This window comes from Podarcis tiliguerta (assembly GCF_965153285.1).
Source record: "Podarcis tiliguerta genome assembly, chromosome: 18".
NCBI lineage: Eukaryota > Metazoa > Chordata > Lepidosauria > Squamata > Lacertidae > Podarcis > Podarcis tiliguerta.
In genome coordinates, this window is record NC_139551.1 from 11,960,093 (window position 1) to 11,987,852 (window position 27,760).

A 27,760-nucleotide genomic window follows, 5' to 3' on the forward strand; every position below is an offset into this window, starting at 1 on the left:
CTTGGTCAGCCCCCACCTGGAATCCTGCGTCAAGTTCTGGGCACCACAATTTAAGAAGGATGTTGACAAGCTGGAAGGTGTACAGAGGAGGGAGGCCAAGATGATCAGGGGTCTGGAAACTAAGTCTTATGAGGAATGGTTGAAGGAGCTGGGTATGTTTAGACTGGGAAAGAGGGGGCTGGGAGGAGATATGAGCGCCATCTCCAAACATCTCAAGGGCTGTCATATGGAAGATGGAGCAAGCTTGTTTTCTCCTGCTCTGGAGGGAGGACTTGAACCCATGACTTCAAGTTACAAGAAAGGAGATTCCAACTAAACATCAGGAAGAACTTTCTGACAATGAGAGCTGTTTGACAGTGGAAGACTCCCACGAGAGCTGATGAGCTCTCCTTCCTTGACGGTTTTTAAGCAGAGGTTGGATGGCCATCTGTCAGGGATGCTTTAGTTGAGATTCCTGCATTGCAGGGGGTTGGACTAGATGACCCTCGGGGTGCCTCTACAATTCTATGCCATGATGGACAGCAAGAACAATGTCCTCAATGTAAAAAGGCCATACTCTTTGGGGAGGAATCCAGTTATAAACTGTGGCTCTGCTGCTCTGGTGGTAGCTGGACCACATTTCATGCTATGTTCCCCTTGCCTGAAGCACTTACACACACACACACACACACACACACACACACACACACAAAATGTCAAACTGAAATATAGCAAATGCTAGAAAAGCATTGTTAACTACGTGTTAACTTCCAAACATCCCCAGGGTGTAGGAAATCCACGTGCGGTCAAATCCTGTATCATGCAGATGGCATTCATTTACCCTAGAGTCTAGCCCAAGCCCCGGAGATGCAGGCATCTTTTTGCCCAACGTGGGGCTCGATTTCATGGCCCTGAGATTCTCATGCTCAACCGACCGAGTTATTAAAATATTCATTTGCCACTTTCCCCAAGAAGTTCATCACAGTTTCCGGCACCAACAGGCATTTCAGAATTCCACATTCATTTAATAAGGCAACAAAATGCAGGTTGCCGCTGCCAAATGGAAAGCAATACAAGGATGAAGTGTGCGTCAGAATTGTATGCAGGAGAGAGACATTTAAAGAACAACATCTAAGGAACAGGGCAGAGTCAGGAAGCCCAGCAGGTAACAATAGTACAGTGGTACCTCAGGTTACAGACGCTTCAGGTTACATACTCTTCAGGTTAAACACTCCACTAACCCAGAAATAGTGCTTCAGGTTCAGAACTTTGCTTCAGGATGAGAACAGAAATTGTGCTCTGGCGGTGCGGCAGCAGCGGGAGGCCCCATTAGCTAAAGTGGTGCTTCAGGTTAAGAACAGTTTCAGGTTAAGAACGGACCTCCGGAACGAATTAAGTTCTTAACCCGAGGTACCACTGTACATGATTTCCTTTGCAATTTCAGCTTTTCTCAGAGAACGTGAAATTGCGTGTTCAACAACTGAGGATTCATAGCTGTGCAACAGGTTCAGGTCGGGAGGGTTGGGATCCTGGCTCTTGAGAAGCTTACAGGGCGGGGTAGCTGGCTTGATTGGCTATGCCACAGTGATTGCCTGTGCCCTTGACCAATCGCATGTAGCCTTGCTCTCCCCATTTCTCAGACCAGCTGACAGAGAAAGAGAGAGAAAGGAGGCGTCAGTACATTATTTTATTTCATGCAATTTATATAACACTTGATTGTAAAAAAAAAAAAAGCCCCCCAAACCCTCAAAGCCATTATCACCATCATAACTGTATATTGTCAGTAGTAATAATAGTAGTAGTTTCATTTCCATACCGCTTTGTATTTTTAAGGGGGTGAACTCTTTTTAAAAATTATATTTTGTTAAGTTTCCAGATGTTTAGCATATACAATCAAAACACAATTTCATCTTTTCTTGATTTTTTTATCTGCTTCCCAGTTTTCCATGGAGTTGTTGTTTTTCTCCTTCTGCTACACCCTCTCTTCTATTAAATCATAACCACAGTATTATAATCTAATTATTTCTGTTGTTCGTATCTCAAATCCTCCTCGCAAGCTCAACATACTATAATATTTCTTTAAGTAGTCCAAAAAAGGCATCCATTCGTCTATAAAACACTCGTCATTAGAGTCTCTTAATTTTGCTGTTAATTTTGAGAGTTCTGCAAAGTCCATTATCTTACTTTTCCATTCTTCGTTGGTGGGAACTTCTTCCTTCCATTTCTGCACATATAAAATCCTAGCCGCTGTTGTTACATAAACAACTTTAATATTTTTTTGGGGGGGATTTCTGCCCCTATAATCCCTAACAAAAACGCTTTGGGCATTTTGGATATCTTTTTTATTTCATCATGTTTCATTTCCCAAAATTCCCTCGCTTTCTTGCAATTCTACCACATATGAAAAAAAGATCCATCTGCGGGTTTACACTTCCAGCAATTGTTAGGAATATTCTTACACATTTTAGATAATTGGTTAGGTGTTAAGTATATCACTTAAGCAATACATGTAATTTTCATGTAATTTACTTTTAAAGCATACCAAGCAGTATATTTCATATCTACTTTCCACAGCTTTTCTCATGCACTTATTTTTATATTATATCCCAGATCTTTAGCCCAGTGTATATTCTTGATTTAAGCATTTCGTCTTTGGTATTCCATTCTAATAATGGGAGACGGAATATAATTCGTAATATAATTACTTTGTAATATAATTTTAGGACACGGGTGGCGCTGTGGTCTAAACCACATGCGCGGGTCGTGATCCGACGCTTCTGCGCATGCATGTATGCATGAGCGCCGAAACCCGGAAGTAACCCGTTCTGGTACTTTCGGGTTCGGCGCAGTGCGGTGTGCAACCGAAATCGCATAACCTGAAGCATCTGTAACCCCAGGTACCACTGTATTAAACTGTTGCAACAGGGTCCCCACTCCCCACACGCAGGAGGGAGGGGGAACCCAGAACAATGGCGTGCAAGCCCTTATGTAGACTTTTGAAATTGCCCACCCTGTAGCCCAAGACCCCCCCCCCCCCCAGGATATACATCACAGAAGGACTGGTCTCCAGCAGACATCCTGTCTGTCAGGATACCTGTTAATGGTCACTGATTGCATTGCCAGGGCAGCCTAGCCATTCTTTTGTAATGGTAAATATTTAGTTCCTGAAGGCTCACCCTATTCATGCACAAAGATGCCCTTAAGACAGGATTTGTGAGCAAAGAGACAATGGGGAAGCTTTCCCATTTCCTTCCTCCTTGCAGAGAAATATTTGAGGTCAATTTGGGAGAGTCAAAATGACTTCAGGACTATTTTCCTGTACTGTTTCAGACATGTGGTTGCTGGCGACCATGGGAGGAGAAGAGGGCTGCCCTTGTGCCCAAATCCTGCTCCCAGGCTTGGGGGCACCTGGTTGGCCACTGTGAGAACAGGAGGCTGGACTAGATGGCCCAAGACATTTGGGCACCTGAGACAATCACTCAGTGGTGTCCCACCACCAAGGGTGGGAGGAGACGAGCTTCCCATTGCCAAGGGGCCGCTATGGAGGCTGCTGCCCCATGGATCCTGCAGCCTGAGGCGGTTCCCTCACCTCACCTCATGGGTGGGCCAGCCCTCACAGAAGAGCTTCTCTCATGTTCTTCTGAGCTTTTCCCGACCATTCCCACCCCGGCTCAAATACCCCTTTGGTCACCTGTTCTTTAGGATCCAATAAGCTGTGTTGTTCCCACCGTCCTGGAGTGTCCCATAACCAACGGCCAGCATGGCGTGGCTCACCAGCTGGGTACACGAGGAGCTGTCAAACACCCCTGGCAGGAGAAGAGACTGGAGTGAGGCAGGATCAGAACGGGGCAAAGCGGGGAGGAAGGCGCTTCATCCAGTGTGAGCCTTGCTGGCAGCAGATCCTCCGATATGAATGTGGGGGACATATTTAACATAAATACAAATTTAATAAACAAATAAAATAACAATGACCAACTGAGACCACTCAGAGTAGACCATAGCCGGCTGCACAACACCACCATCACTCTGAAACCTAGTTATCTACTTTGTGTGTCAAATATGACTTTCCAATGGGAAGCTTTTTGGGTTTAAAAAAGTAAATAAATTCCAAGTTCTATTTTTTTAAGAGCACCAGGACCTTTGAAGGGGTCATGCGCAAAGAGGGAAGGAGCTGCAGAAAGTCAGGGCTTGTCCTGCCATCCCAAGGATAACTGCTCTTTAGCGCTCAATAGGCAATTTGGGTTTTCCCTGGATTGCCATTTGTTCCAATTGATTAGCAAAAGAGCCAGTTTTCCCTCAGAAAGGAGCAGGGCAAGGGGGAGAGCACTTGGACCACACTTTCTGTGGCACACAGGTAGACGTGTGGGCGAGCCCTTCGTGTAGACAGTCCTGAGGTATATATTATAGACCAGGGGTCAGCAAACTTTTCCAGCAGGGGGCTGGTCCACTGTCCCTCAGACCTTGGGGGGGGGCAGACTATATTTTGAAGGGGGGGAAATGAACGAATTCCTATGCCTCACAAATAACCCAGAGATGCATTTTCAATAAAAGGGCACATTCTACTCATGTACAAAAAAATAAATTATTATTATTATTATTATTATTATTATTATCATCCTGGTTTTTAGCATGTGGAGGGTCCGAGTTCCAAAGTTTTCAGGCACAGAACCGGCCTTTAAGCCAAGCACATCCAGTGCAACATTAAAATATTATCTGTGTGTGTGTGTTCTTTACAGTACTAGTACATAAAACCATATAGTGCAAAGCCATATTAAAAAGTTTAAATCATAAATCAGCTAACTATTGTGGGGAGATGCATTCTTCCTTCTCTGCTTAGGCCAGGCGTGGAAAAGTTTTCAGCAGGTGTTTAAAAGTTGGCACAGGTGGTGCCTGCTGGCTTGCTAGTGGCAGAGAGTTCCACAGGATAAGGTCACAGGATAGGGTTCTAATTCTTGTTGCTGTCAGGTGAGCCTGAGTTGGGGCACGACCCTACAATGCTCCTGCAGGGGATCTCAGTAACTGAGCTGGGAAAGAAGGGTTCAGGTGATCCCTGAGGCAGCCTGGACCTAAGTTGTTCAGGGATTTGTAAATCAATGCAAGGACTAAACATGGCTTGCCAGGGGTTGGGCAGCCAGTACAAATATTTTTAACAAGGGTGTCTCTCGTTCTCGGCCAGGTGTCTCCATCAGCAGTCTGGTCACTGCATTCTGCGCCTGCCGGTGCTTCCAAACCAGGTGCAAAGGGCAGCCCCACGTGCTGAACATTGCAGTAGTCCAACCTCAAGCTCACCGCTGCATGGACTACAGTGGCTGGCACTGCTGCTGCAGCCCACCTTAGATGAGGCCCACAAATTAGCCATCTGTGCCCAGGAGTTGCCTATTATCCCTTAGCTTGTTAAGTATAATTGTATAATTGCACACTGAAACGGAGAAATAGCTTATACCCAGAACAAACTTAGTTGGTCTCTAAGGTGCTACTGGACATTTTTTTAATTTATTTTGACTGCATCAGACCAACACAGATACCTACTTGAATCTAGTATGTTGCTAAGGGTTTAACATTGGAAAATCCCATTGTATACTCATCTAACTGAGTCAATAATTTACTGTTCATATTCTCTGCTAGCTTTCACATGGGAGTTTAACCTTAGATGATGCAGTTAATGTATTCAATTGCCAATTCATCATTCTGGAGGGAGCTGGCTTGCTCTTTGGTACCCAAACCCAGTGAGAGGAGGACGTGATAAGTTGCACCTCCGGGAGCTGCACAGAGACACAGCGTGGATTTTTGCTCTGGTCATAATTTAAGAAGAGCCTATCCTTGATGCAAATGCTTTATACAACTTTCTGGATGTATTGCTGATTGTTTTGTACCTGTTTAAAGCTTTGAATTGTATTTATGGATCTGGACAATTTTTATTCCAAAAGGAGTCAGTTTTTATGCATCCAATTGCTTCATTCTGCGCAATATTAATAATGGCAATATAGCTGCCACCAAAATCACACCAGAGGCTGCAAACGTTTGGCCCCCTCACCTGACTTGTAGAAATGGAAGTAGAAGCTCCTGCTGTCCACGGCCACCGAAACCGGCCCAATGGTTGCTACCGCCTGCTCCAGGGCCACCTCGTTCCCCACTGGGACCACCACGACGGAGGTGCAGTTGGCCGCACGGTCCTGAGAGTTGTAACTGCACGTGGATCCATCCTGCAGAGAAGCAACAATCACCTGGAGGCGGTTGCAGAGCAGGGCAAGTGAGGAGAGTGGCTGGGGCAGATTCCCCAGGGCTGCCTTTGCAAAGAGCCCCCAGGGCTTCCAGGGTGCCTGGCTGTTAGTCAGAAGGCTGGTGGTCCAAGCCCAGCCTCGTGGGGCTGTGGGCAGGATTCTTGCATTGCAGGGGGTTGGACTAGTGGACCCCCGGGGTCCCTCCGAACTCTACAAGTCTATGAATGACAGAAACCCCTTTTGGAAACTGAACTCCACAAAAAAGGGGAACATTTCAATCTGCCCTCCTCAGAGGAAGGGCTGCAGTGCAGACTTTGCAAGGCTATGAAGGATCCACGAGAAGCGGACTTTACTGAGCAGTTTGCTGCTTCCAAACTAGGTGTAAAATTTGGTGTGGGCTTCTGCATTTGCTTCCTGTGCTGGTCCCAGTGGTGTAACCTGTGTTGACAGCGCCCAGGGCAAGGCAAGGGTTGACCCCCTAGCCTCTTTGTGGGTGTCACGCAGGGGGCAACAGGTGGACTTGTCTGCACGCCTGAGGGGACCACTCTTCACAAGGTCGCCTGCCGGTCACCACATTCACCCTCTCAGCTCAGTGAGCTCCCAGTGGGAGCAGCGGTGGAGCGCCATGGCAGGCTTGGCAGCATCCCAGCAGCACTGGAGCTGCAGCTGCAGCAGGCCGAGGAGGAGGGTGGCGGAGAGCGCCGAGGCTCCTGGCACAGCCCTTCCCCAGGCGCCACTCCGTGGCTGTGCAGCATGAGGGCGGGTGCCGGCGGTCCAGAGAGGAGCACAGCGAAGGCACCTGTCAGATGTCAGTCAGCAGGGAGTTCCAAAGTGCTGCCACACTAAGAGATTGATTTCTTCTTAGATGGACCAGAGGTCTAGCAAAAGGATCCCTTCTCTCCCTTATCTCCTAATTGTGTTTTCCACCTGTGAAGGGCGTGTTAAGTATTATTATTATTATTATTATTATTATTATTATTATTATTATTTGTTTAATTAACATTGAAATAGAAAATAACTCTGTATGTGCTTGTATGTGTGCTGCTGAAAATTGGAAAATCCCATTGGGCTATAATAAAGCAAAGCAGATCCCTCTGAGCACCACGAAGGGGTCTCTGCATGGCGTATGCTCAGAAGTGGAGGGAAGACAAAGTTAATAGAATATATAGAAATGGCAAGATTGACAAATAGAATAAGGGTCAGGATAAAGAAAAGGAGTATTCAAAGATGGCTGGAAATGTTTTATAGATTATTTGGAAACATATTGAAAGCATGTCAAAAAGTTAACAGTAAAAGCAGTAATAAATATTGAGATACAAAGTTGAGAAAAAATAAGATATAGGGAGAAACTAAAATATGTAGTGGAAAAGAAAGTAAAGAAAGTAACAAAATGAACCATGGAAGGGGAGGTTCTTGTTTCATGTGTAAAAATGGAAATGATAAACAAAAATTGAAAAAATAAAATAAATGGGTTGATAATCAATTTAGGGTGTTCTCTGCTCTCTCATATCGTGTTTAACTTTAGATCATGTGAGAGGGTTATTAAATTGCAAACTGCCATTTTGAAGGGAGTTGCCTTTGAGTGTTTCTCTGGAAGCCACAGAGAACAAAAGATGTGATAATGAGGTCTCTCCTGGAGAGAAAACAACTGTGGGCTAATGGAAGCTGTGGGGAGAGACAGACCTCTGATTTTTGGTCCAAACAGAACTTTCTTCAAAACAGAACATCAAACAATCAGTGTTACATTCAGATAGTTGTGTAATATCATGTGCACATCGAGCATAGGTTCAGCTTCTTATAAAAACGATATTAGGAGTAATTGAAGAAAGTTCTGTGAGTAAAGCTTTTGAGTCTGGATAATATATGGGTCTGGACAATTATTTTTCCAAGAGGAGTCAGTTTTTACTCACCCTATTGCTTCAAGCCGTAAAATATTAATATATGCAATAGGGCAGACTATAAATTAGAAGTAATGCGAAGGTGGCAAAGGTCTGTGCTCGGCCGCACAATTGTGCCCATGTGTGTGGCCCAGATCAGTGGCGCATGTGCACTGATTCCTCCTTCCGTCTTACTTTCTCCAAGTAGGGGTAGCTGGTCTCTGAGTTTATGCCTCCGTTTTCCCGCACGTACTCGAAGGCCCGGGTGATGTACCCTCCGTGGCACCCCTGATTGCCCAGCTTCCAGGAACAATCAATGAGGTTCTGTTCGCTTAGCGGGATCAGCTTCCCTGTCCTGTTGAAGCGCAGCCCTTCAAGTGCTCCGGTGGCGCTGAATGCCCAGCAGGATCCGCAGTGGCCCTGTGGGAGCAGCAAGAGGTGGTGAGGCAGAAGTAAATCAAACATGCATGGTGTGGGGGCAGACCCCACCTGGGTCCCGTTCTGGGAGCCACAATTTAAGAAGGATATTGGGCAGCTGGAACATGTGCAGAGGAGGGCCTGGAAACCAGGCCTTATGTAGAAAGGTTGAAGGAGTTGGGTATGTTTAGCCTAGGGAAGAGGAGACTGAGGAGATATGAGAGCCATCTTCCAACATCTCAAGGGCTCTCACATGGATGAGGGAACCCTGCTCTGGAGGGTAGGACCCAAACCAATGGCTTCAAGTTACAAAAAAGGAGACTCCAACTACCGTATTTTTCGCTCTAAAAGACGCACCAGACCATAGGACGCACCTAGTTTTTGGAGGAGGAAAACAAGGAAAAAAATATTCTGAATCCCAGAAGCCAGAACAGTAAGAGGGATTTGGCTTCTGGGATAGCCGAGCAACCTGCATTCGCTCCATAAGACGCACACACATTTCCCCTTACTTTTTTGGAGTGAAAAAGTGTGTCTTAGAGAGCGAAAAATACGGTAAACATCAGGAAGAACTTTCTGACAGAAAGAGCTGTTTGAGAGTGGAAAATGGACTACTTAGGACGGTGGTGGTCTCTCCTTCCTTGGAGGTTTCTGAGCAGAGGTTGGAAGGCCACCTGCCAGCTTCAGCTAAGATTCCTGCATTGCAGGCGGTTGGACCCTGAGGGTCCCTTCCAATTCTGCAATTCTATGACAAAGCAAAAAGGTTTTCTTCCTCTCCCATAACACTAGAACTGGTGGACATGCAATGAAGGCAGATGTTGGAAGATTCAGGACAGAGGGAGCAAAGCGCTTCAGAAGGACATTTAAAGGGCGGAACTCCCTCCCAAGGGAGGCAGTGAAGGCCACCAACTTGGATGGCTTTAAACGAGGGCTGGTCAGATATGTGGAGGAGAAGGTCAGGATGGCTTCTAGCCAGGATGGCCCTGCTCTTGTATTTGGGTCCTGCTTGCAGGTCTCCTGTTGGGGCATCGGGTTGAGTCCTGTGAAAACAGGGTGCTGGGCTAGATGGACCTCCTTTTGTCTAATCCAGTAGTGTTCTCCATGTGCAGAACCTCAATGGCCAGGGGCAGTCCACCTCTGAAAGCCAGTTCCTGGGTATCATCACAAGTGGGCAGAGGGCTCTTGCCCTGTGGGAACCGGATGCTGGACTAGACGAGCCACTGGCCTGCTCCAACAGAGAGATGTTAAAAAAGGCCCCTCTAGGAATCCTGAGCTTGGCCATTAAGTCTCCCCAGGTTGTTCTGGGCTCACCTGGTTCTTGACTGGGGTGACATATCCTTTGGTGCGCCAGTCAACTTCCTTGGGGGTCTCCAGGCTGGCTGATTCTTGGAACAAGGCAACCTTCTTACCGGGTTGGTCGGCCAAGTCGGAACGGAAGCTGCTGAGCATCTCGTTAAACTCTTCGTCCGTCTGCGGGAGGAAACCATAGTTGCTGTGCTCTTCCTTCCAGATTGTCAGAAGGCCACTCCTTGCCAAACTACTCCTGAGGCTGCATCCCAGGACAAAGCTTTAAGTCACTGGCCAAAACCGGCATCCCTTCTCTCCACTCCCAGCAGCCGGGCTGCAACCCAAGACCCGCATTCCCCCCAAGAGAGCGCTCACAAATGCCAGCTCAACAAGGCAATGCAAGAGAGTTCCAGTTACCAAATCGCCCAGGTGGTTCATTGCCAGCTGGAAGCTCTTCTTCCCCTCCTGGTTATGCTGCTCAATCCTCCGCAGGTTCTTCTCCCAGACGGCCCGACGAAATGCCTCTTCCTCCTGCAATGGGAAGCTCAATTACGGATCAGCAGTTCTCAAGCTTTTTTCTCTGGGCCACACCAAAATGTTCTTATGCCACACTGACTTTTTTCTTGATAAGAAATAACCTTAGAAAACAAAAAGAAACACCTCCCAGCAATGCTTGATTTGTAACACAGAACACACTCTCAAGATGAACATTATTCCCAGAATGATCTACATTTTGAGAGGAATTCCAGTTCATTTATCTAGTAAATATTTATGTAAAATGAATCATTCATTAGGAAATGCCTAAGGGTTTCTGCAACTCCAAGAATATCCTTACTAAAGAATGCAAGTTACCAAATAAAAAGGAGGATTTGGCATCCAAAATCTAGAACTGTACCATCCAGTTTATTTACTACCAAATGTTAGATGTTGGAAAGTAAATTCCAACAATATTTTTCTGGCTTGGGTGTCCCTTGAATATGCAGCTACAACCCCATTATGGACAGCACTGGGATCAAAATATGTTATAATTCAAAATCCACCTGACAGAATTAAGTCAGTCAGGAAATTATGGAGCATGATGGCTAGTAAAAATAAATTTGATCAATTCTCCCACAATAAATTGATGCTATGGAAAATCCAACTTTAAAAATGGGGATGTATGTGTGCCAAGTATTAAATCTAAATGGCATTTCTGAGGGACAGAAATCACTTCAAATAACATAAGTTTTATAGCATATTGTGTGTATTCCAAGCTGGAAGCTGAAACATGCCAGGACATGGCCAGTCCATTTCCATTCTGCTAAGAAACAAGCAGAAGATTCTCATCTGTTCTTTCTATCTGGAATGTTTTTCAGAGGAGCTGGGAGCAGCTGGACTGAGCGGGATTGAGATCAGCCCTGTTATTTTATCTCAGTGCTACACTGTTTGGACAGGCCAGGAGGAGTCTTTCTTCATTCTCTCTTCATTCCCTCTCTCTATTCTGTTCCTGTGTTTCTCTCTTGCAGCAATGAGTTCCGCAGGCTTAGGCTGGAAGGTCAAACAAGACTGTAGTCAAGAAATTGAAGCAAACCAGCAGCCAGGAGGCCTGATCTTTATTGTTGCCACAAGACTCCAAACTACAACACAGAAGATGCAGTGAGAAGCCCCCAACAAGGGGCGCTCTTTTAAAAGTTTCCCTAGATTACCCGTCACACATATGTCATAAACATGTCATGAACTAGGAGTGGCATTTGGGCTGAAAACTGATGGCATGTCAATCAGAGGTATTCTACATTCCTATCAGTGGGTAAGTGGCAACCTCCAACTCCCCAGGCCAAGTCTAATACCCCCCCCCCTTTGTCTCTCCCAGTATCCCAATACACTGAAACCGGTTGGACATTGTTCTCTGAATGGTTTTGAGTGGCAATCCTGAGTCAGGATGATGAGATTTAACCCCGAGGCAGTATGGCTGGTGAGTGTGACCACACGCTTCAGGGATTATGGCCTTGCTTCAGGTTCCCTCCTCTGATGGCTATCTTTTTCCTGAGTAAAGCAACCTTGGAATGATGAAAATCCACCACGGGAATGATTTGATATGAATTCCTTTCTTTTAAAAAAATATTGTTTATTATTAATAGAATAAAAATCATACAACTAATCATACATAAATAAGAATAAAAATGTGCTCCCCTCCACTGAGACCACTCCCCAATACCTATTCAGCTTCCCAAAATCTCAGCACCTCCTGTGATGTCCCTTTTCTGTTTTAATAATACAAACTCCAAAAGCACCCTCCATATCTTTTCACAATCATTGCTCCCCATCTTACCCTAATGGTACATGTCAATGTGTCATTAATAGCTATATCCCAAAGCTCTTTGTACCATTCTTCCATTTTATATTCTCCTTGCCCCTTCCACTTCCCAGCTATAATGATTTGTGCGGCTGTCAAAATATTTCTGAGCAAGTCCTTCCTAGCCCCATCGTAAATTGATAATAGTGGTACCTCTGGACTTTGGCTCATCATTAACCCCGTAATTTCTCTTATCTCCTTAAACACCCTTTGCCATTATTATTATTATTTTTTACATATTTACACCCCCACCACATGTGAACATAATTCCCTGTTTCCCGGCATCCCCACCAATATAATGCCAAATATCCCTTGTTTATTTGATTTAATCTAACTGGTGTTAAATATCATCTCCAAACTAACTTATAACAATTTTCTTTTATTTTTATAGACAACATTTTCAATGTACGTTTCTATCATATTTCCCCCTAGCTTTGATAATCTATCTGCCTTGTTTCTCACACCTCTTTTAAATGATCTTTTTGATCCTCCATTTCTTCTAATATTTTATAAATTTCACTGGTTCCCCCTTTTATAATTGTATTTTCTTCTTTAGCTCGGCAAATAAATTTAGGACAAAAATAAAAAGCAAGGGGGGAATAATGCTATTATATAATAATAATAATTTATTATTTATACCCCCCAGCCTCTTTGGGCAGCTTCCAACAAAACACTGAAATAAAATAACCTATTAAACATTAAAAGCTTCCCTAAACAGGGCTGCCTTAAGATATATTCTAAAAGTCTGATAGTTGTTCTTCTCTTTGACATCTGATGGGAGGGCGTTCCACAGGGCAGGTGCCACCACCAAGAAGGCCCTCTGCCTGGTTCCCTGTAACTTGGCTTCTTGCAGAGAGGGAACGGCCAGAAGGCCCTCGGCAATGGACCTCAGTATTATTTTTATTCTACTGAAAGGCCACCACTATTATATGTATTTATACCTCACCTTCCTCCAAAGGAGCCCATTTAGTGCTGCCTGTCTCTGAAATGTTCCTTTCCCAGCTGGTCATTCTAAGACTCTCCCAGGAGCGTCTGCCTCTGAACAGCAGCTGCTGGGGGCACAGAAGGGCTGAGGCCCAGATGTCCCTCACTAGAACGCAATGCTGAATTTAGAGGGAACCTCCGTCTAATCCTGAAGGGGAACAGTTAGGGTTACCCCAAAAAGCCCTGAAACTGTTTGTGAATTCCCCCCCAGCCAGGCCTTGCCTCAAGCATTTTAAAAACTGCATTTTCCTCTAAGACAAAAAGCATTAGCTAAGCAGTCCTCTGCTGTAACAAAAAAGCTGCAGCAAAAAGCTGAGCTGAGAACAGCAAAGTTTTTTGCTTCCCAGATGCAAGGTGACCTTCTTCTGGCACATTGACTTGCAACATACTTCCGGGAGCAGAGCCGAGAACGAAAAGAAACATTTCTATGCAAAACCTGTGAAGGGGGAGAGGGAAGAAGGGGGGGTTTGGGGAACAGGATAAAAACCTGATGTAAAGTGCTTTTTGCTGCGGCCTGTCTTTTGTGAACTGAATCACACAGGTGCCTCTGCCCCCCCCCCCCCAATGGCAGAATAAAAAGCTCTTTCTCTGGATTTAACCCCTTGGTGACGTTTGGCTCCTTTTGTCTCTGCTCGGGTGCCACCAATTTTCCTACCCATGGTTAATAAGGCCTAGAAAGGCTACAATCCAACAAAGCAAATACGTTTTTATAAGTAACCAGGCACTTTGTATGTGCACAGAGAGTCTTTGTCTTTAGGTCCCTTGAAGAAAAGTTGGATTTCCCAAGGGAAATTTCTCTCTGCAATAATCAGCAGTGCTAGTACTTTGGGGAAATTGACATCTTGTCACGGCAAACTCACCTTGAGGTATTGCTTGGCATGAACTTCCTTCCATCCTTTCCATTCTCCTTCCAGGGCCCAATCCAGCGCACTGGCAGGTGTTCCCAGGAGCACCAGCAAGATCAGAGGGACTCTTGAAACGGGAGGCATGCCTTAGTCTGGAAGAGACGGGCAAACAGAACCATCGTCAGGCATTGGAAGGGATGAGGCTGGAAGCCAAAGCCTCTGGACAATAATTGAGAACTGCATTCGGAAAGCCCATCTTGCCCCCCCCCCAGGTGCCCCCCCCCCAGCCCTGCAATGGCCCAGACCAGAGACCTTGGGGAGAGGGGGCAGAGCAGGTCAGGCCCCCAGAGCATCTCTGCAATAATCTGCACCTGCCAGGCTGACGTTTGGAAGCAGCATGGGTACAGTGGTACCTCGGTTTAAGAACAGTCCAATTTAAGAACGATTCAGTTTACAAACGCCACAAAACCGGAAATAGTGTCCCAGTTTGCGAACTTTACCTCGGTCAAAGAGCGGAATCCAAATGGTGGAAGGGCACCAGCGGCAGGAGGCCTCATTAAGGAAAGCACACCTCGGTTTAAGAACAGACTTCCGGAATGGATTAAGTTTGTAAACCAAGGTACAGTGGTACCTCAGGTTACAGACGCTTCAGGTTACAGACTCTGCTAACCCAGAAATAGTACCTCGGGTTAAGAACTTTGCTTCAGGATGAGAACAGAAACTGCTCCGGCAGCGCGGCAGCAGCAGGAGGCCCCATTAGCTAAAGTGGTATCTCAGGTTAAGAACAGTTTCAGGTTAAGAACGGACCTCCAGAACGAATTAAGAACTTAACCCGAGGTACCACTGTATATATATATTAGTTTGGTGAGAGGATTAGTCAGCACGATGCCCTTCTAATTCCTTCTCAGCAAAGTGAAAATCTAACAGATTTCCCTTGTTGAACTAGCCAGGCAGGTTTCTTCTTAATGGTCCCAGTTGCCACCTAAGGACCACTGTGATGGTGCCCTCTGGGCAAATAAATGGGCCTTGCCCCCCCCCATGCTGGACTTCTGCTGGATTCCAAGGCTGGGGGCTGTCAGGAAGGCTGGTTCCTCCGCAGGTCAGAAGGGAGACGCCAGGCTCAAGGTGAAGTCAGCTTTTTATTCAGAAAAGGGAAAACACAGCAGAGTTCACCTAGGCTCACCGGCCCTAGCGGAAGACGTTGCTGGGACTGGCATCAGCCCCCCCCCAGCCCTCTGCCTCTGGACTCCTCCCAAGCAGATGCGAACTATGGTGAGAAGCAGGGACCCCCCTCTGGGCTTCTCGCAAGACCCTTCAACGGCAGAGGCTGGCTGGCTGCTGTGAAACCGATGCAGCACCTGGCTCTCTCTCCAGTGTCCCTCATTCCAAGGAAACCAACCCTGGGTAAGCACCGGGGACCCCTGAAACATCTCTCTGCTCAGAGATTGGGGTGACATGCATCTGTCTGTCTGTCTGTCTGTCTGTCTATCTATCTATCTATCTATCTATCTACCTATTGTTATGATTTTGTAGGTGACAGACCTCTCTAATCCCTGGATTCAGCATGTGTTAAAATACAAGCCAGGCTACCTCCCTGATGGGCCATTAAGAGATCAAAGGAAAGAGGGCTCTGTGCAATATGGCAGATCATAGGATCATAGAGGGACGCGGGTGGCGCTGCGGGTAAAACCTCAGTGCCTAGGACTTGCTGATCGTATTGTCGGCGGTTCGAATCCCCGCGGCGGGATGAGCTCCCGTCTTTCAGTCCCTGCTCCTGCCCACCTAGCAGTTTGAAAGCACCCCTAAGTGCAAGTAGATAAATAGGTACCGCTTTATAGCGGGAAGGTAAACGGCGTTTCTGTGTGCTGCACTGGTGCTGGCTCGCCAGATGCAGCTTAGTCACGCTGGCCATGTGACCCAGAAGTGTCTTCGGACGGCGCCGGCTCACGGCCTCTAGAGCGAGATGAGCACGCAACCCTAGAGTCGGACACGACTGGCCCGTACGGGCAGGGGTACCTTTTCATTTACCTTGGATCATAGAGTTGGAAGGGACCCCATGGGTCACCTAGTCTAACCTGCAATGCATGAATCGCAACTAAACTTGCAAATAGTGAGAAGGACAAAAGCCAGAGTTTGGGAGCAGTTATTGGAACTAGAAGCTGGAGACAGAAGCAGCAGGCTGGGAAGGCAGAGAGAGCGAGAGCCATAGCTGATTTCTGCTGGGGTCTGTGAGAAGGAGTAATCAATTGTACCTCAAACCCAGTGGAAATTTACAGAAGACCATGTATGCAGGCAGAGTCAGCAGCTTGAGCGTGCTTCCTGTCAGTTAGACCACAAAAGACCACAAGGAGCTTCAGAATGTATAGCTCCCATATTAGGAAAAACCCAAATAGTGAGTGTAGATTGGTCTATGTATTAGAGTTGTGTTGAATTGCAATAGGTAGATTGTAAGCCAAGCCTCTAAGGGAGGGGCGGCAGCAATAGGAACAAAAGTCAAGACCCGAAGCTTGCTCGGGGCCTCTTCGTACTCTTGAGTGCGGGGGGGCCCGCCTTTGCAAACGCGTTACAAATAAAAGGGTTATCCTTATATCCAAGGTTTCCTTGTCTTGTTTGGTGACCACGTTCAATATCTCACAAATTGGCGCTCCAACGTGGGGCCCTCGACGAGCTGTGCAGCGACCCCCGGTGAACGGGTAGGCGCCACTCCGATTTTCCGGAGAAACCTGACCCGGGCGTGTCTGTGACGGTTCACGAGGGCTGATTGACGGAAACCTGATATAGGGAGCTGAATCCGAGACTGAGAGGGAGAGATATCGCGGTCGGGGACCGTGAGTACCCAGCGGGGACGCCCGCCTGTTCACTAGTCGTGGGAAACGGCGCTGAACTGCATTGGGTGAGTAAATCCTGGGATTTGTAAGAGGGACGGGGGTGAGAGACTCGTCTCCTGAGTGAAAGAGAGGTTCCATACGGACGCGTGAGTGTGGATCAGGACCTAGTCCTGACGAGAGGATTAGCTTGCGGTTCCGTGGTCCCGCGAGGGAAACGGCCAGGCGAGTCCGCGTGAATCTGTGAGTGAGCGGTTGTGAGACATTGTAACAATGGGCAAGGGACAGAGTACGTGTAGAAAAGGGTCTAATGGAGGAAAGCAGGATCCCATTGATCCGAATAGTCCCTTGGGGCAGGTCCTACTAGAATGGGATGAAGATGGGGTGAGACAGTATACCAGGGGCCTGTCAAAAGTAAAAATGATTAATTTTTAGGGTAGTTTGGCCCCAATATCCAATAGGACCTGAGGGAGGTTATAATTGGAATCCAGAAGGGGAAACTGATACATATTGAAGGAAAGAGTGTACGTGACCAGGAGCATGCCTCCTGAGAAGGGAGGGGGAAGAGAGACTGACTTGTCAGTAACGGGTGAAGCAGTTACTGGTGGGGCAAGATAGGGTTGTTGTGCAAGGGGCTGTGCAAGTTGAGATAAACAAGGCTGTTGCGCATGTAAGGAAATGCAAGGAAACCTCCCCACCCGATGCCAAAAGAAGGGAAGGGAGGAAATTGGGAAAATAAGGGAAAGGGAGATGTGAGGAAGTCGAGGAAATAAGTAAATGAAAGATAAAGATATGGAAATTGGATGTGTTTTTAGATGTTTTTGTTTGTTTGTTGTTGTTTTTCTTGGTGTTTTGATGTATTGTTTGAAATGGCAAAAATGACTGGCAGAATCTGAGACCAGGGAGAAGAGTCGATGGAAAAAAAAAGAAAAAAAATTAAAGTATATTTACAGAAATATTGCAAAATTGAAAAATGTTATAAAGGATTAAGCAAAAACTGACTGTTAATGGGCTAAAGTGGAAAACTTAGACTGTGTTAAGATAAATTATAGAACAAGGATTGAGAAAGAGGGAAAGGATTTGCTGAATTAGCTAATTTGAACTAGAATAAAAAAAAAGGAAAGTGTGTGAAGTGTGCCAAAGTAATCCAGTGAAAGGATGAATGTTTGAGTGGTCGGGGCTTAGCGTTTCCCCTTGGCTAAGCGAATGTGGGACTGTGCATTTCTTGAAGTCACAGTCTGGAGTGAGAGCTGCTTGCCTGAATAAAATTGTCTCTAGGAGCGGATTACTTTTACTTTGTTGAGGAAAATTAAGATGGGGTCGGGAGGGAGTAAATGCACCCCTTTACAATGCTTTCTGAACAACTGGAAAGCGGCTACTAAAAATGATGATTGGGGATTCAAATTGAAGACAGGATAGCCCTCCGAGGGGACTCTTGATTTGCAATTAATCAACCCCCTCTGGAGGAACATCATTAATATCCACCCAGACCAAATCCCCTATATTTCTACTTGGAAGACTTTTGTGTCACCCTATAAGTCCGCACTGGACGTGGCACCCCATCTGTTGGAAGCAGGGCAACGTGGCCAAAATCAGACCGCTAAGTTCCAAAGGGAGTGGCTGAAAGCAGCAAGGCAGGCTCACTCTCACATTAAGCTTGAGCGCAGAAAGAGAAGAGGCTCAGGAGAACAAGCTGTGGCAACCATGCCTTTGAGGGTGGTTTATGACTCTCCCGGGGTGCCAGACGCCAATGGAGTGGTCCCTGAGTGCACTTACACAGTGCAACATGTGCCATTTTCCAGTGCTGATGTATGTAATTGGAGAAACCAAAATCCATCCTTTGAGGAAAACTCAGCAAAAATTATTAAATTGTTTGAAGGCATTTTTAAAACCTATAACCCCACCTTTTGACGACGTGCAGTACCTTCTAGACTCCATCCTGACCACTGAGGAGACTAGAAGAGTACATGCCGAGGCGAGAGCCTTTTTAAGGAACCAGGGAGTGGACGGGGGCCAACTTGACCAGGTCTACCCCCCCCCCACCACTCCACGGTGGAATTATCAGGAGCAGGCTGATTTAGCCAGCCTTACCACTTACAGCCAGCATGTGCTGACCGGAATATCTCCCAACATACCCCTTCAGGGACCCTAGTACGTTCATCTCAACCCCCTGCTGTGTTTTGGGTGGGATACGCCCGAGCTAGACCAAATGCAGGAGCCTTGGAGTCATTGGGGTTGGTGGCTGGGAATTGCAGTGGGAACCCTGTGCTCCTGGATGGCCATTTATTTCTGCTGGCATAAACGCCATAGAATTTGTGGGGAAAGCGCCCTGCAATTATTTCCCCTAGTGTTCTATTGCTTTTTCTAGTAGGGGAGCCCACAGCTGCCGGAGTTCCCCCTTCTCTGGTATGGGGCCTCAATCTCACTAACCAGATGCGTGTTTGGGGAGCCCACAATCCCTATAATAGACCTGGGAGGGCTGGGACATGTCCGGGTTGGACAGACTCCTACCACGTGGTTGGGTTCAGGGACACTTTGCAATGTTAATAGGGCCCCTGCTAATTCTTTTGCTCCTCTGCTTGTGTATTCCCTGCTTATTGCAATGCTTGCAAAATATGGTATAACGTTTAATGACAAAGATGATGAATCCTACGGTGATTGCCCTGATGAAGGAATATAAGCCAGTCCCCCAGGACGAACCTAAGTATATTGGGTTGTCCAATAGAAAAGGAGGGTGGTTGGGAGACCCCAGAGGGACAAATGGTACTCCCCAAAACAACTATGATGGGAATCTTGGAGAAAGTGCACGAGAGTGGACATTTTGGGACTGAAGGAATGATTAACCTAGTTAAGCCCCTGTATTGGAGCCGTGACATGTGGCCAATGGCTCATGCCATCGCCTGGAAATGTTTAATTTGTCAGAAGGTTAATAAAACGCGGGCAAAGAAGACAGAAAGAGGGGGGAGACCCCTCGCAGTATGGCCTTTTCAACGAGTACAAGCAGACTTCACTGAACTACCGGAGAGGGGAGGGCAGAAGTACTTATTGGTCTTTAAAGACCACCTGACGGGATGGGTGGAAGCATACCCAGTAGAAAGGCCACAGCTCAAGTAGTCACCAAAAACATACTAGAAAGCCTCATTCCTAGGTATGGAATGATCGAGACATTGGACTCAGACCGAGGAACTCATTTTACCCAAAAGGTGCTGCAGGAAGTCATGGGGTTGGTAGGAATAAAATGGGACTTTCATACTCCTTGGCACCCCGAAAGTAGCGGGAAGGTGGAGCGTGCAAACGCAGAAATTAAAAAACATTTGACTAAATTATACTTGGAAAATGGACTACCTTGGACGAAGAACCTACCCCTGGCTTTGTTGCGAATGCGGGTAGCTCCTAGGAAAGACACGGGATTGTCCCCTTTTGAGATGATGATGGGACGGCCTTATTTGACACAGTTGGGAAACCCCCAGATAGTATTTAAAGACTTGTTTCTGAGGAAATAATTGCAGTCACTGTCCCAGTCCTTATTATCTCTCCATAGGCAGGGAGTCTTGGCACAAAGATCCCCGTTGTTGGAACAACAACACCTTTCCCAGCCTGGCGACTTGGTCCTGATCAAAACGTGAAAGGCGGAGGAGCTCAGCCCGAGTTGGGATGGTCCTTTCCAGGTCCTGCTCACCACTGAGTCAGCAGTACGGACCCGAGAACACGGATGGACTCACTATCACCGGGTAAAAAGGGCCCCGCCTGAGAGTTGGACGGCAACACCGAGCCCAGACAATCCGTTGAAGGTGAAACTCACCAGATCAGGGACCAGGAACCAGGGAGGAGATTAAGGACAGTGAATGCTTTCCTGATGTGTTTATTTTGTACTTGCAAGTGTTTCTACGAATGTTGCTGTTGTGCTCACTGTGAGGCTTGTGTTTGTTGCGTGCATTGTACAGAGGAGTGCTCCATTGTATTTATAGAGGATGTAATAGTCCAATATTGTAGGATCACTCTACAAGGGGCCGTTCATTGTGAGTTACTAGAGACCCCCACTGTAGTACAGGCCCTAAGATATTTGAGGAAGTGGACACCCCCAGAATGATCCTGAGGGGAAAGTGGGGCCTAGCCCTCCTAGTCCTGGGCGTAGCTCAGGCTAGCGACGACTCATCGTGTATTGAATGCATCCAGACTACTAAAACAGGGAACAAAGTACCAGGACTTTAATGTATTACAATGTGGCCCCGGAGTGCCTCACACAATTAAGACCGTGTATATATAATCAAACTCAGTATTATAGGTGTCAGACCAAAGAAAATAAGACAGAATGCTATGAACCTCTGGCGGTGGGGCCGATCACTTCAAGTATATATGTATATGGATACAAAGGGGGAACTGCAAACAAAGGGGAGGGAAGGAAGACAATGTTCTCTATAGCCCAAGGCAGGCAGGGGTACATAGCACACAATGTAACGAGGGGAGGGGAAGCAGTCCATGTATGTTTCGATGCATGCACCGCTATAGCCAGGGGACAGGGCCCGAACAACTAGGCAGGAGTGACATGTGGGTCCCACAGCTGGGAACAGTCATATTTACAGAACAGGAAGTATTTGTCCAAACGGATAGGAGAGACCAATGTGGGAGCAGGGAGTGGGACGTGGAATTATTGGTACACGGAGGGAGTCAATAGGCAGCCCAGTTACAGGGGACCTGAGGGGGTAAATATCACCACTAGGGGAGCATCCACAGACTGCAAATCTGGAGGATGCAATCCCGTCTGCCTATGGGTCAAGGAATCTACAACAACCACACCGAAACACATATACGTGGGATTGGGGATAGATGGTACAGGGAAGGATCCTTATGGCTACTTAATTATTCAGGTACACACGAGCAAAGTAACAAAGAGACCCATTACGGTCTTTGATAGTTTTGAGGAACAGATGCAACAGCTCAACCATCTCCCTCTTCCACCTAAAGCTCACAACATGTTTCTAAGCTTAGCCGAAACAATTGCAAAAGAACTAACAGTCAGGAATTGTTTTGTATGCGGGGGCACCAACATGGGGGATCAATGGCCCTGGGTAGCCCATGAGGTGAACTATACTGAGGTCTATAAAAGCCAAAAGAATTTTACATACCACCATTTGGGAAATGAGATATGGCAGATCTCTAATCAGCTGGTGGGAACAGAATGCTTTCTAAGGAATGACACCAATGGAACATGGGTAGGGAATATGCCCTGCCTAGGGCAATGGAATGGTAAAGAATGGTGGAGCTCGGATAATCCCTCCAAAAAGTGGCCCTTATTGGACTCATAGCTGCTGGGTGTGTGTTAATTCCATGTGTTTTGCCCATATTTGTAAGGGCAATCAATAATTCTCTTTCTCTACTAGCGTAAAGGCAGGTCCAAACCCAGCTAATGTCCATGCGGTATGCCCCTGTGCCTACGGAGGGCGAAGAAGGAGAACATTGGGAATTGTTATGTGAATTTGAGGCAGGGTACAACAAGAGGGGGGATTGTGAGAAGGAGTAATCAATTGTGCCTCAAACCCAGTGGAAATTTACAGAAGACCATGTATGCAGGCAGAGTCAGCAGCTTGAGCGTGCTTCCTGTCAGTTAGACCACAAAAGACCACAAGGAGCTTCAGAATGTATAGCTCCCATATTAGGAAAAACCCAAATAGTGAGTGTAGATTGGTCTATGTATTAGAGTTGTGTTGAATTGCAATAGGTAGATTGTAAGCCAAGCCTCTAAGGGAGGGGCGGCAGCAATAGGAACAAAAGTCAAGACCCGAAGCTTGCTCGGGGCCTCTTCGTACTCTTGAGTGCGGGGGGGCCCGCCTTTGCAAACGCGTTACAAATAAAAGGGTTATCCTTATATCCAAGGTTTCCTTGTCTTGTTTGGTGACCACGTTCAATATCTCACAGGTCCAAGGCTGCGGCTATGGGAGAAACAAGACCCCTTTGGGGTGTTGATGCTGCGAACCTAAGCACCCCATAAAAATGTACCCAGAGCCCCAGCCCCACAGGCCACCCCTGCTAGGATCCAGATAGACTGCCTCTGGTCTGGGAGGTTCCATAAGAAGAGCCTTGGCTGCTGGATCAAGCCAATGGCACACGGTCCAGCATTCTGTCCTCCCAGGGGCCAGCCAGGTGCCTGGGGCAAACCTGCAAGCAGGATCTGAGCGCAAGAGCCGCCGCCCCCCCCCCCCAGCTTCCAGCCCCTGGCATTCAGAAGCATTTCCCTCTCTATGGAAGCAGAGCAGAGCCATCCTGGCCGGCAGGCACCAATCACATGACCCCTCCACGATTTTGTCACAAAATTCCACAATTTATCCAATCCTCTTTTATCACTGTCTCCTGCAGGAGTGAGTTGCATAGTTTAACTATGCCACCAGCTGAAGTGCAAGCAAATGATGTTCTCACCTTCCCCTTGCAAAACTAGCTCTCCTGCACCAAACCCCCCCCCCAGCCCACCCACCCGGCTCACTGCAGAGGCTTATCTTGTCCTCTGCAGCAGCGGATGTGGCCTAGCGGTTTTGCAAAACCCATTGCTTGAGCAAGATAAGGCAGAAGGGGGAAACCAAAGCTGCAGAGGACACTTCCTTAGAGCCCTTGAAAACCTTTCTATATTCTGGTTATTCTTCATGCTGAACCTTCAGCTAACGCTGGAACCATTTGTGTATTTATGTGCATCATTCAAGTTACTTTTGCACATTCCGCCCCCCCCCCCACCTGCATGAAATGGATCTTTCAGTGTGGTAGAAGTTATTCTCCAGAACTCCTTTCCTATTGATATTGAGGCAGGCATCTTCATTGAGTTGTTTCATTGAGTTTCCTCAACCAGAGCCAGGGCCTTTTCAACACTGGTGGAACGCTCTGCCTCATGAGACAGGGCCCTGTGGGATCTGATTTCTTTCCGCAGGGCCTGTAAGACAGAGTTGTTCTGCCTGGCCTTTGGTTTGGAATCAACTTGATCCCCTCCCCCCTTTCTTTTTCCCTTTTCCCCTCTGTGATGGAACTCCTATTTGGGGACTTCCCTGGCTTTTTCTGGTCCACGTAGGACCTCTCTGGATAGTTGGCCTTGGTGAAGATTTGACGTTTTCTCCTCCCAAACAGTTTTTGATCTGGGCTTCCATTGAAATGAACCTGCATTTTAAGTTGTACTTTAATCCAGTTTTTAAGTTGTATTTTAATCAATTGTTTTTATACCTGATGTTAGCCACCCTAAGCCTGGTCTTGGCAGGGGAAGGTGGGGTATAAATAAATTATTATTATTATTATTATTATTATTATTATTATTATTATTTTGATGCCTGCTAAGAATTTCTTCACCAAGGCAAGCCTATGCCTATCCAGACATGTTCATTGGGGTGAACAGTTACAAACTGTTGTAAACAAAAATATGCCCTTTTCCCTTATGGGGTATCCAAGAGCCCATATAAAGTCCTTACATAGGTTCCCTATTGGTAGGAGAGAATAACAGAGGCCAACCAGAGAATATTGAGAAGCAAAGCAGCTAGTAAGCTTGATCTTTATTGATCTGTTGCAACAGGATGCTCCCCTCACCCCACGCAGGAGAGAGGAGGAACCCCGAAAAATGGTGCGCAAGCCTTATAAAGACTTTTGAAATTGCCACCCTGTAGATCGAAAGGGACGCGGGTGGCGCTGTGGGTAAAAGCCTCAGCGCCTAGGGCTTGCCGATCGAAAGGTCAGCGGTTCGAATCCCCGCGATGGGGTGAGCTCCCATCGTTTGGTCCCAGCGCCTGCCAACCTAGCAGTTGGAAAGCACTCCCGGGTACAAGTAGATAAATAGGGACCGCTTACTAGTGGGAAGGTAAACGGCGTTTCCGTGTGTGGCTCTGGCTCGCCAGAGCAGCAATGTCACGCTGGCCACGTGACCCGGAAGTGTCTTCGGACAGCGCTGGCCCTTGGCCTCTTTGAGTGAGATGGGCGCACAACCCTAGAGTCTGTCAAGACTGGCCCGTATGGGCAGGGGTACCTTTACCTTTACCTTTTAGATCAAGACCAGGGACGCGGGTGGCGCTGTGGGTTAAACCACAGAGCCTAGGGCTTGCTGATCACAAGGTCGGCGGTTCGAATCCCCGCGACGGGGTGAGCTCCTGTTGCTCGGTCCCTGCTCCTGCCAACCTAGCAGTTCGAAAGCATGTCAAAGTGCAAGTAGATAAATAGGTACTGCTCCGGCAGGAAGGTAAACGGCGTTTCTGTGCGCTGCTCTGGTTTGCCAGAAGCGGCTTAGTCCTGCTGGCCCCATGACCTGGAAGCTGTACGCCGGCTCCCTCGGCCAGTAAAGTGAGATGAGAGCCGCAACCCCGGAGTCAGCCACAACTGGAACTAACGGTCAGGGGTCCCTTTACCCTTTAGATCAAGACCACCCCCAGAAACATCATACATACATCACAGAAGGGGTGTAACCTAAGACCACCCCTCAGATACATCACACCTACATCACAAAAAAGGCGATCTAAAACAGAAATTTGTTTATCTCCTGTCTGGCAGGTTACTTGATTGGATTTTCTGGGGAGCCTGGCCAGTCTTTTGTAATGATAAATACTTAGTTCCTGGGCCAGGTCACAGGCTCACACCCTATTCAAACACAGACATGCCTTAAGACAGGATTTGTGAAGGAAAAGACAATGGGGAGGTTTTTCCATTTTCCTTTTGCCTTGCAGAGAAAACATTTGGTCAGTTTGGGACAGTTTGGGAATCAAAATGGTTCCAGGTCGGTCTTCCTGTGCTGATCTATGTATGTGCTTGATTGGTACACTTATGAACATTTAACATATATCTAAGACCTCAAAATTCCTATCACAGAACATAGGAAGCTTCCTCAGTTCGCATTTAATGGCAACCCTTCCTAACTTGTGCATTGGAAAACCACACACAAATTGGAGCACAACCACCACAGAATTGCAGGGCTGGAAGGGGGCCCCACCCAAGCTCTGCTGAAATACCTCCAAGGAAGGAGAGTCCGCAAGAAGAAAAAGAAGACTGGGCACGCAGCTTGCAACATTCAGGAGTTGACTGCAAATTATTGCAAGGATTCCTGCGGGGGGGGGGGTGTTTGTGTCCTCTTCCCCCTCTCCCAACTAACCTCTTTCTCCAGGGCTTAGTGGTGGGAGAGAATAGAACTGGGCTGGGCTTGAGAGGAGACAGCTGAGTGCTCTTGCACGCCTGGCACGGCGCCCACCCCAGGGAATATGACGGGGGGGGGGGCACTCAGTCTCAGGTTTGGGTCCTGAAATCTGAGGGTCTGGGATGCTCCTGCCCTGGGAATCCTAGTTCCACACAATGTAGGAACCAGGCCTTTGTGGCCCCAACTCTTGGAAGCTCCCTCCTGTTAGATATTGGGCAGGCACCATTTCAGTTGCCTTTTCAGCACCGGTGGAACAAGACTTCCAAAAAGATTTAAGTTCTCTGCTGTTAGATTCTTTTTTAAATCATAGATTCTTTTAAAAATCAAGTGTATCAAAAGCCACACACAGAAAGCGGCCTCTAGAATCCTAGAACTGTCGAGCTGAAAGGGACCATGAGGGTCAAATGATCCAACCCCCTGCAATGCAGGAATCTTTTGTCTAAGGTTGAACCAACTACCCTGAGATGAAGAGTTTCATGCTCTACCGGCTAAGCTCTCCACAGGGCCATTCGCTCACCACTTACCCCCCCCCCCATTTCAGTAGCCTAGTAGCCTGAAACACACAGGAAGTGGCCCGCTAGCTTCCCAAGGATGCAAAGTATAGGACAAGGGAACAGGCTGTCTCAGGAGATGGTGGCCTTGCCTTTGCTGAAGAGGCAGGCCAGTCAGCCACCAGTCATGGATGCTGCAGGTTGTGGGGAGGGCTGGGCACATTTACAAATCAGAGGAACTGTGGTGGGTGCATCAAGCACGCCCCTTGACAGAGCCTCTTGCCTACAACAGAATGGTTCTAATTTCAGCCCTGATCTGACCCTTTGGCCCTCCAGATGTCACTGATGGGTGCTGTAGTTCGGTGGCAGCTGGAGTGCAAATGACCTCTGAGCCTAGGGCAGCAGGTCAGACTATTCATTGATCTAGCCCAGGACTGTTAGCTCTTGCTGCCTGCAGCTTACTAGGATCTCAAGCAGAGAGGTGTTCTTTCCTTAAGAAGAGCCAGCTGGGCCAGGCCAATGCCCCCTGTCACCCACCACGCTGTCCTCAGAGTGGCCCAACAGATGCAGAGCCCAAGAGCAGGAGTTGTGTGCAATAGCAAGTCTCCCCATTTGTGATTCCCAGAAACTGATATTCAGAGGCATTTACTGTACAGCCTCTGAGGCAGAACCGTCACCCTCTCCTTCTCACGGGAGATGCCTGGGGATTGAGTGACTGAGCTCTGGTTCCAATCTCTATACAATACAGGAACTTAGGAAGATGCCCGCCTCCCAAAACAGGGACCCAGGTCTTTCCCACCACCTGCTCTTCGGTCTGTTTTAGCTGGCAGTGCCAGCAGGCATTAAAACTGCAAATTCCTGCAAGCAAAGCAGCCCCTACCATCGATTCCCACACAGACACAACCTACCTCTCTGTGCAGCAGGGCGGGTTGGGGGGAAATAGACTGCCTGTTGGTTTGCCTCACTCTGTGAGAGGAAAACCAACCGTGACACTTATGCAGATAGTGTGCCCTAAAAAGCACAACTTCCTTTTGTTCACACACACACACACTGGTCTGCCTGCTTGCACAAGTCAGGTTGCTGGAAGAACAGGCTGGAAACAAAAAGCCATGTTTTTGTTTTTTAATATAGTGTTATTAGTGCCATGTTGCAGGTCAATTTTGCGGCTTCCTAAGAAATTCAGACTTTAAAGTTTCTCACCCTTATGGAAGTCTGTGGACAATGCCTGCTTAGAATTATGGACGCACGAGTTGTTGTTAAATGACCAAACTTTGTACCAAGCTACAAAAATTGCACCACTTCCTGGAATCGTAGACTTACAGAGGTAGAAGCGATCCTGAAGGTCAACCCTCTGCAATGT

The 27,760-nt window shown here is 47.3% G+C and overlaps 1 protein-coding gene and 1 long non-coding RNA gene across 2 annotated transcripts in view; both read right to left on the reverse strand.

Moving 5' to 3' along the window:
- Positions 1-983: 983 nt before the first annotated feature.
- Positions 984-27,401, reverse strand: LOC310668486 (procathepsin L-like). The gene is made up of 8 exons (XM_083421836.1): positions 27,309-27,401; positions 13,955-14,091; positions 10,196-10,309; positions 9,803-9,961; positions 8,273-8,497; positions 6,014-6,182; positions 3,671-3,785; positions 984-1,624 (listed from the first exon to the last, which is right to left on the reverse strand). Exons 2-8 carry the CDS (start codon positions 14,081-14,083, stop codon positions 1,525-1,527), a joined length of 1,011 nt encoding a protein of 336 aa, XP_083277962.1. The 5' UTR covers positions 14,084-14,091; positions 27,309-27,401; the 3' UTR covers positions 984-1,524.
- The window catches only part of LOC310668660, a 151,027-nt gene continuing 124,250 nt past the window's right edge, over positions 984-27,760 (reverse strand). Inside the window, exon 2 of the long non-coding RNA XR_014506765.1 lies at positions 984-1,165. This is a non-coding gene — a long non-coding RNA (uncharacterized lncRNA). The remainder of the gene's footprint in view (positions 1,166-27,760) is intronic.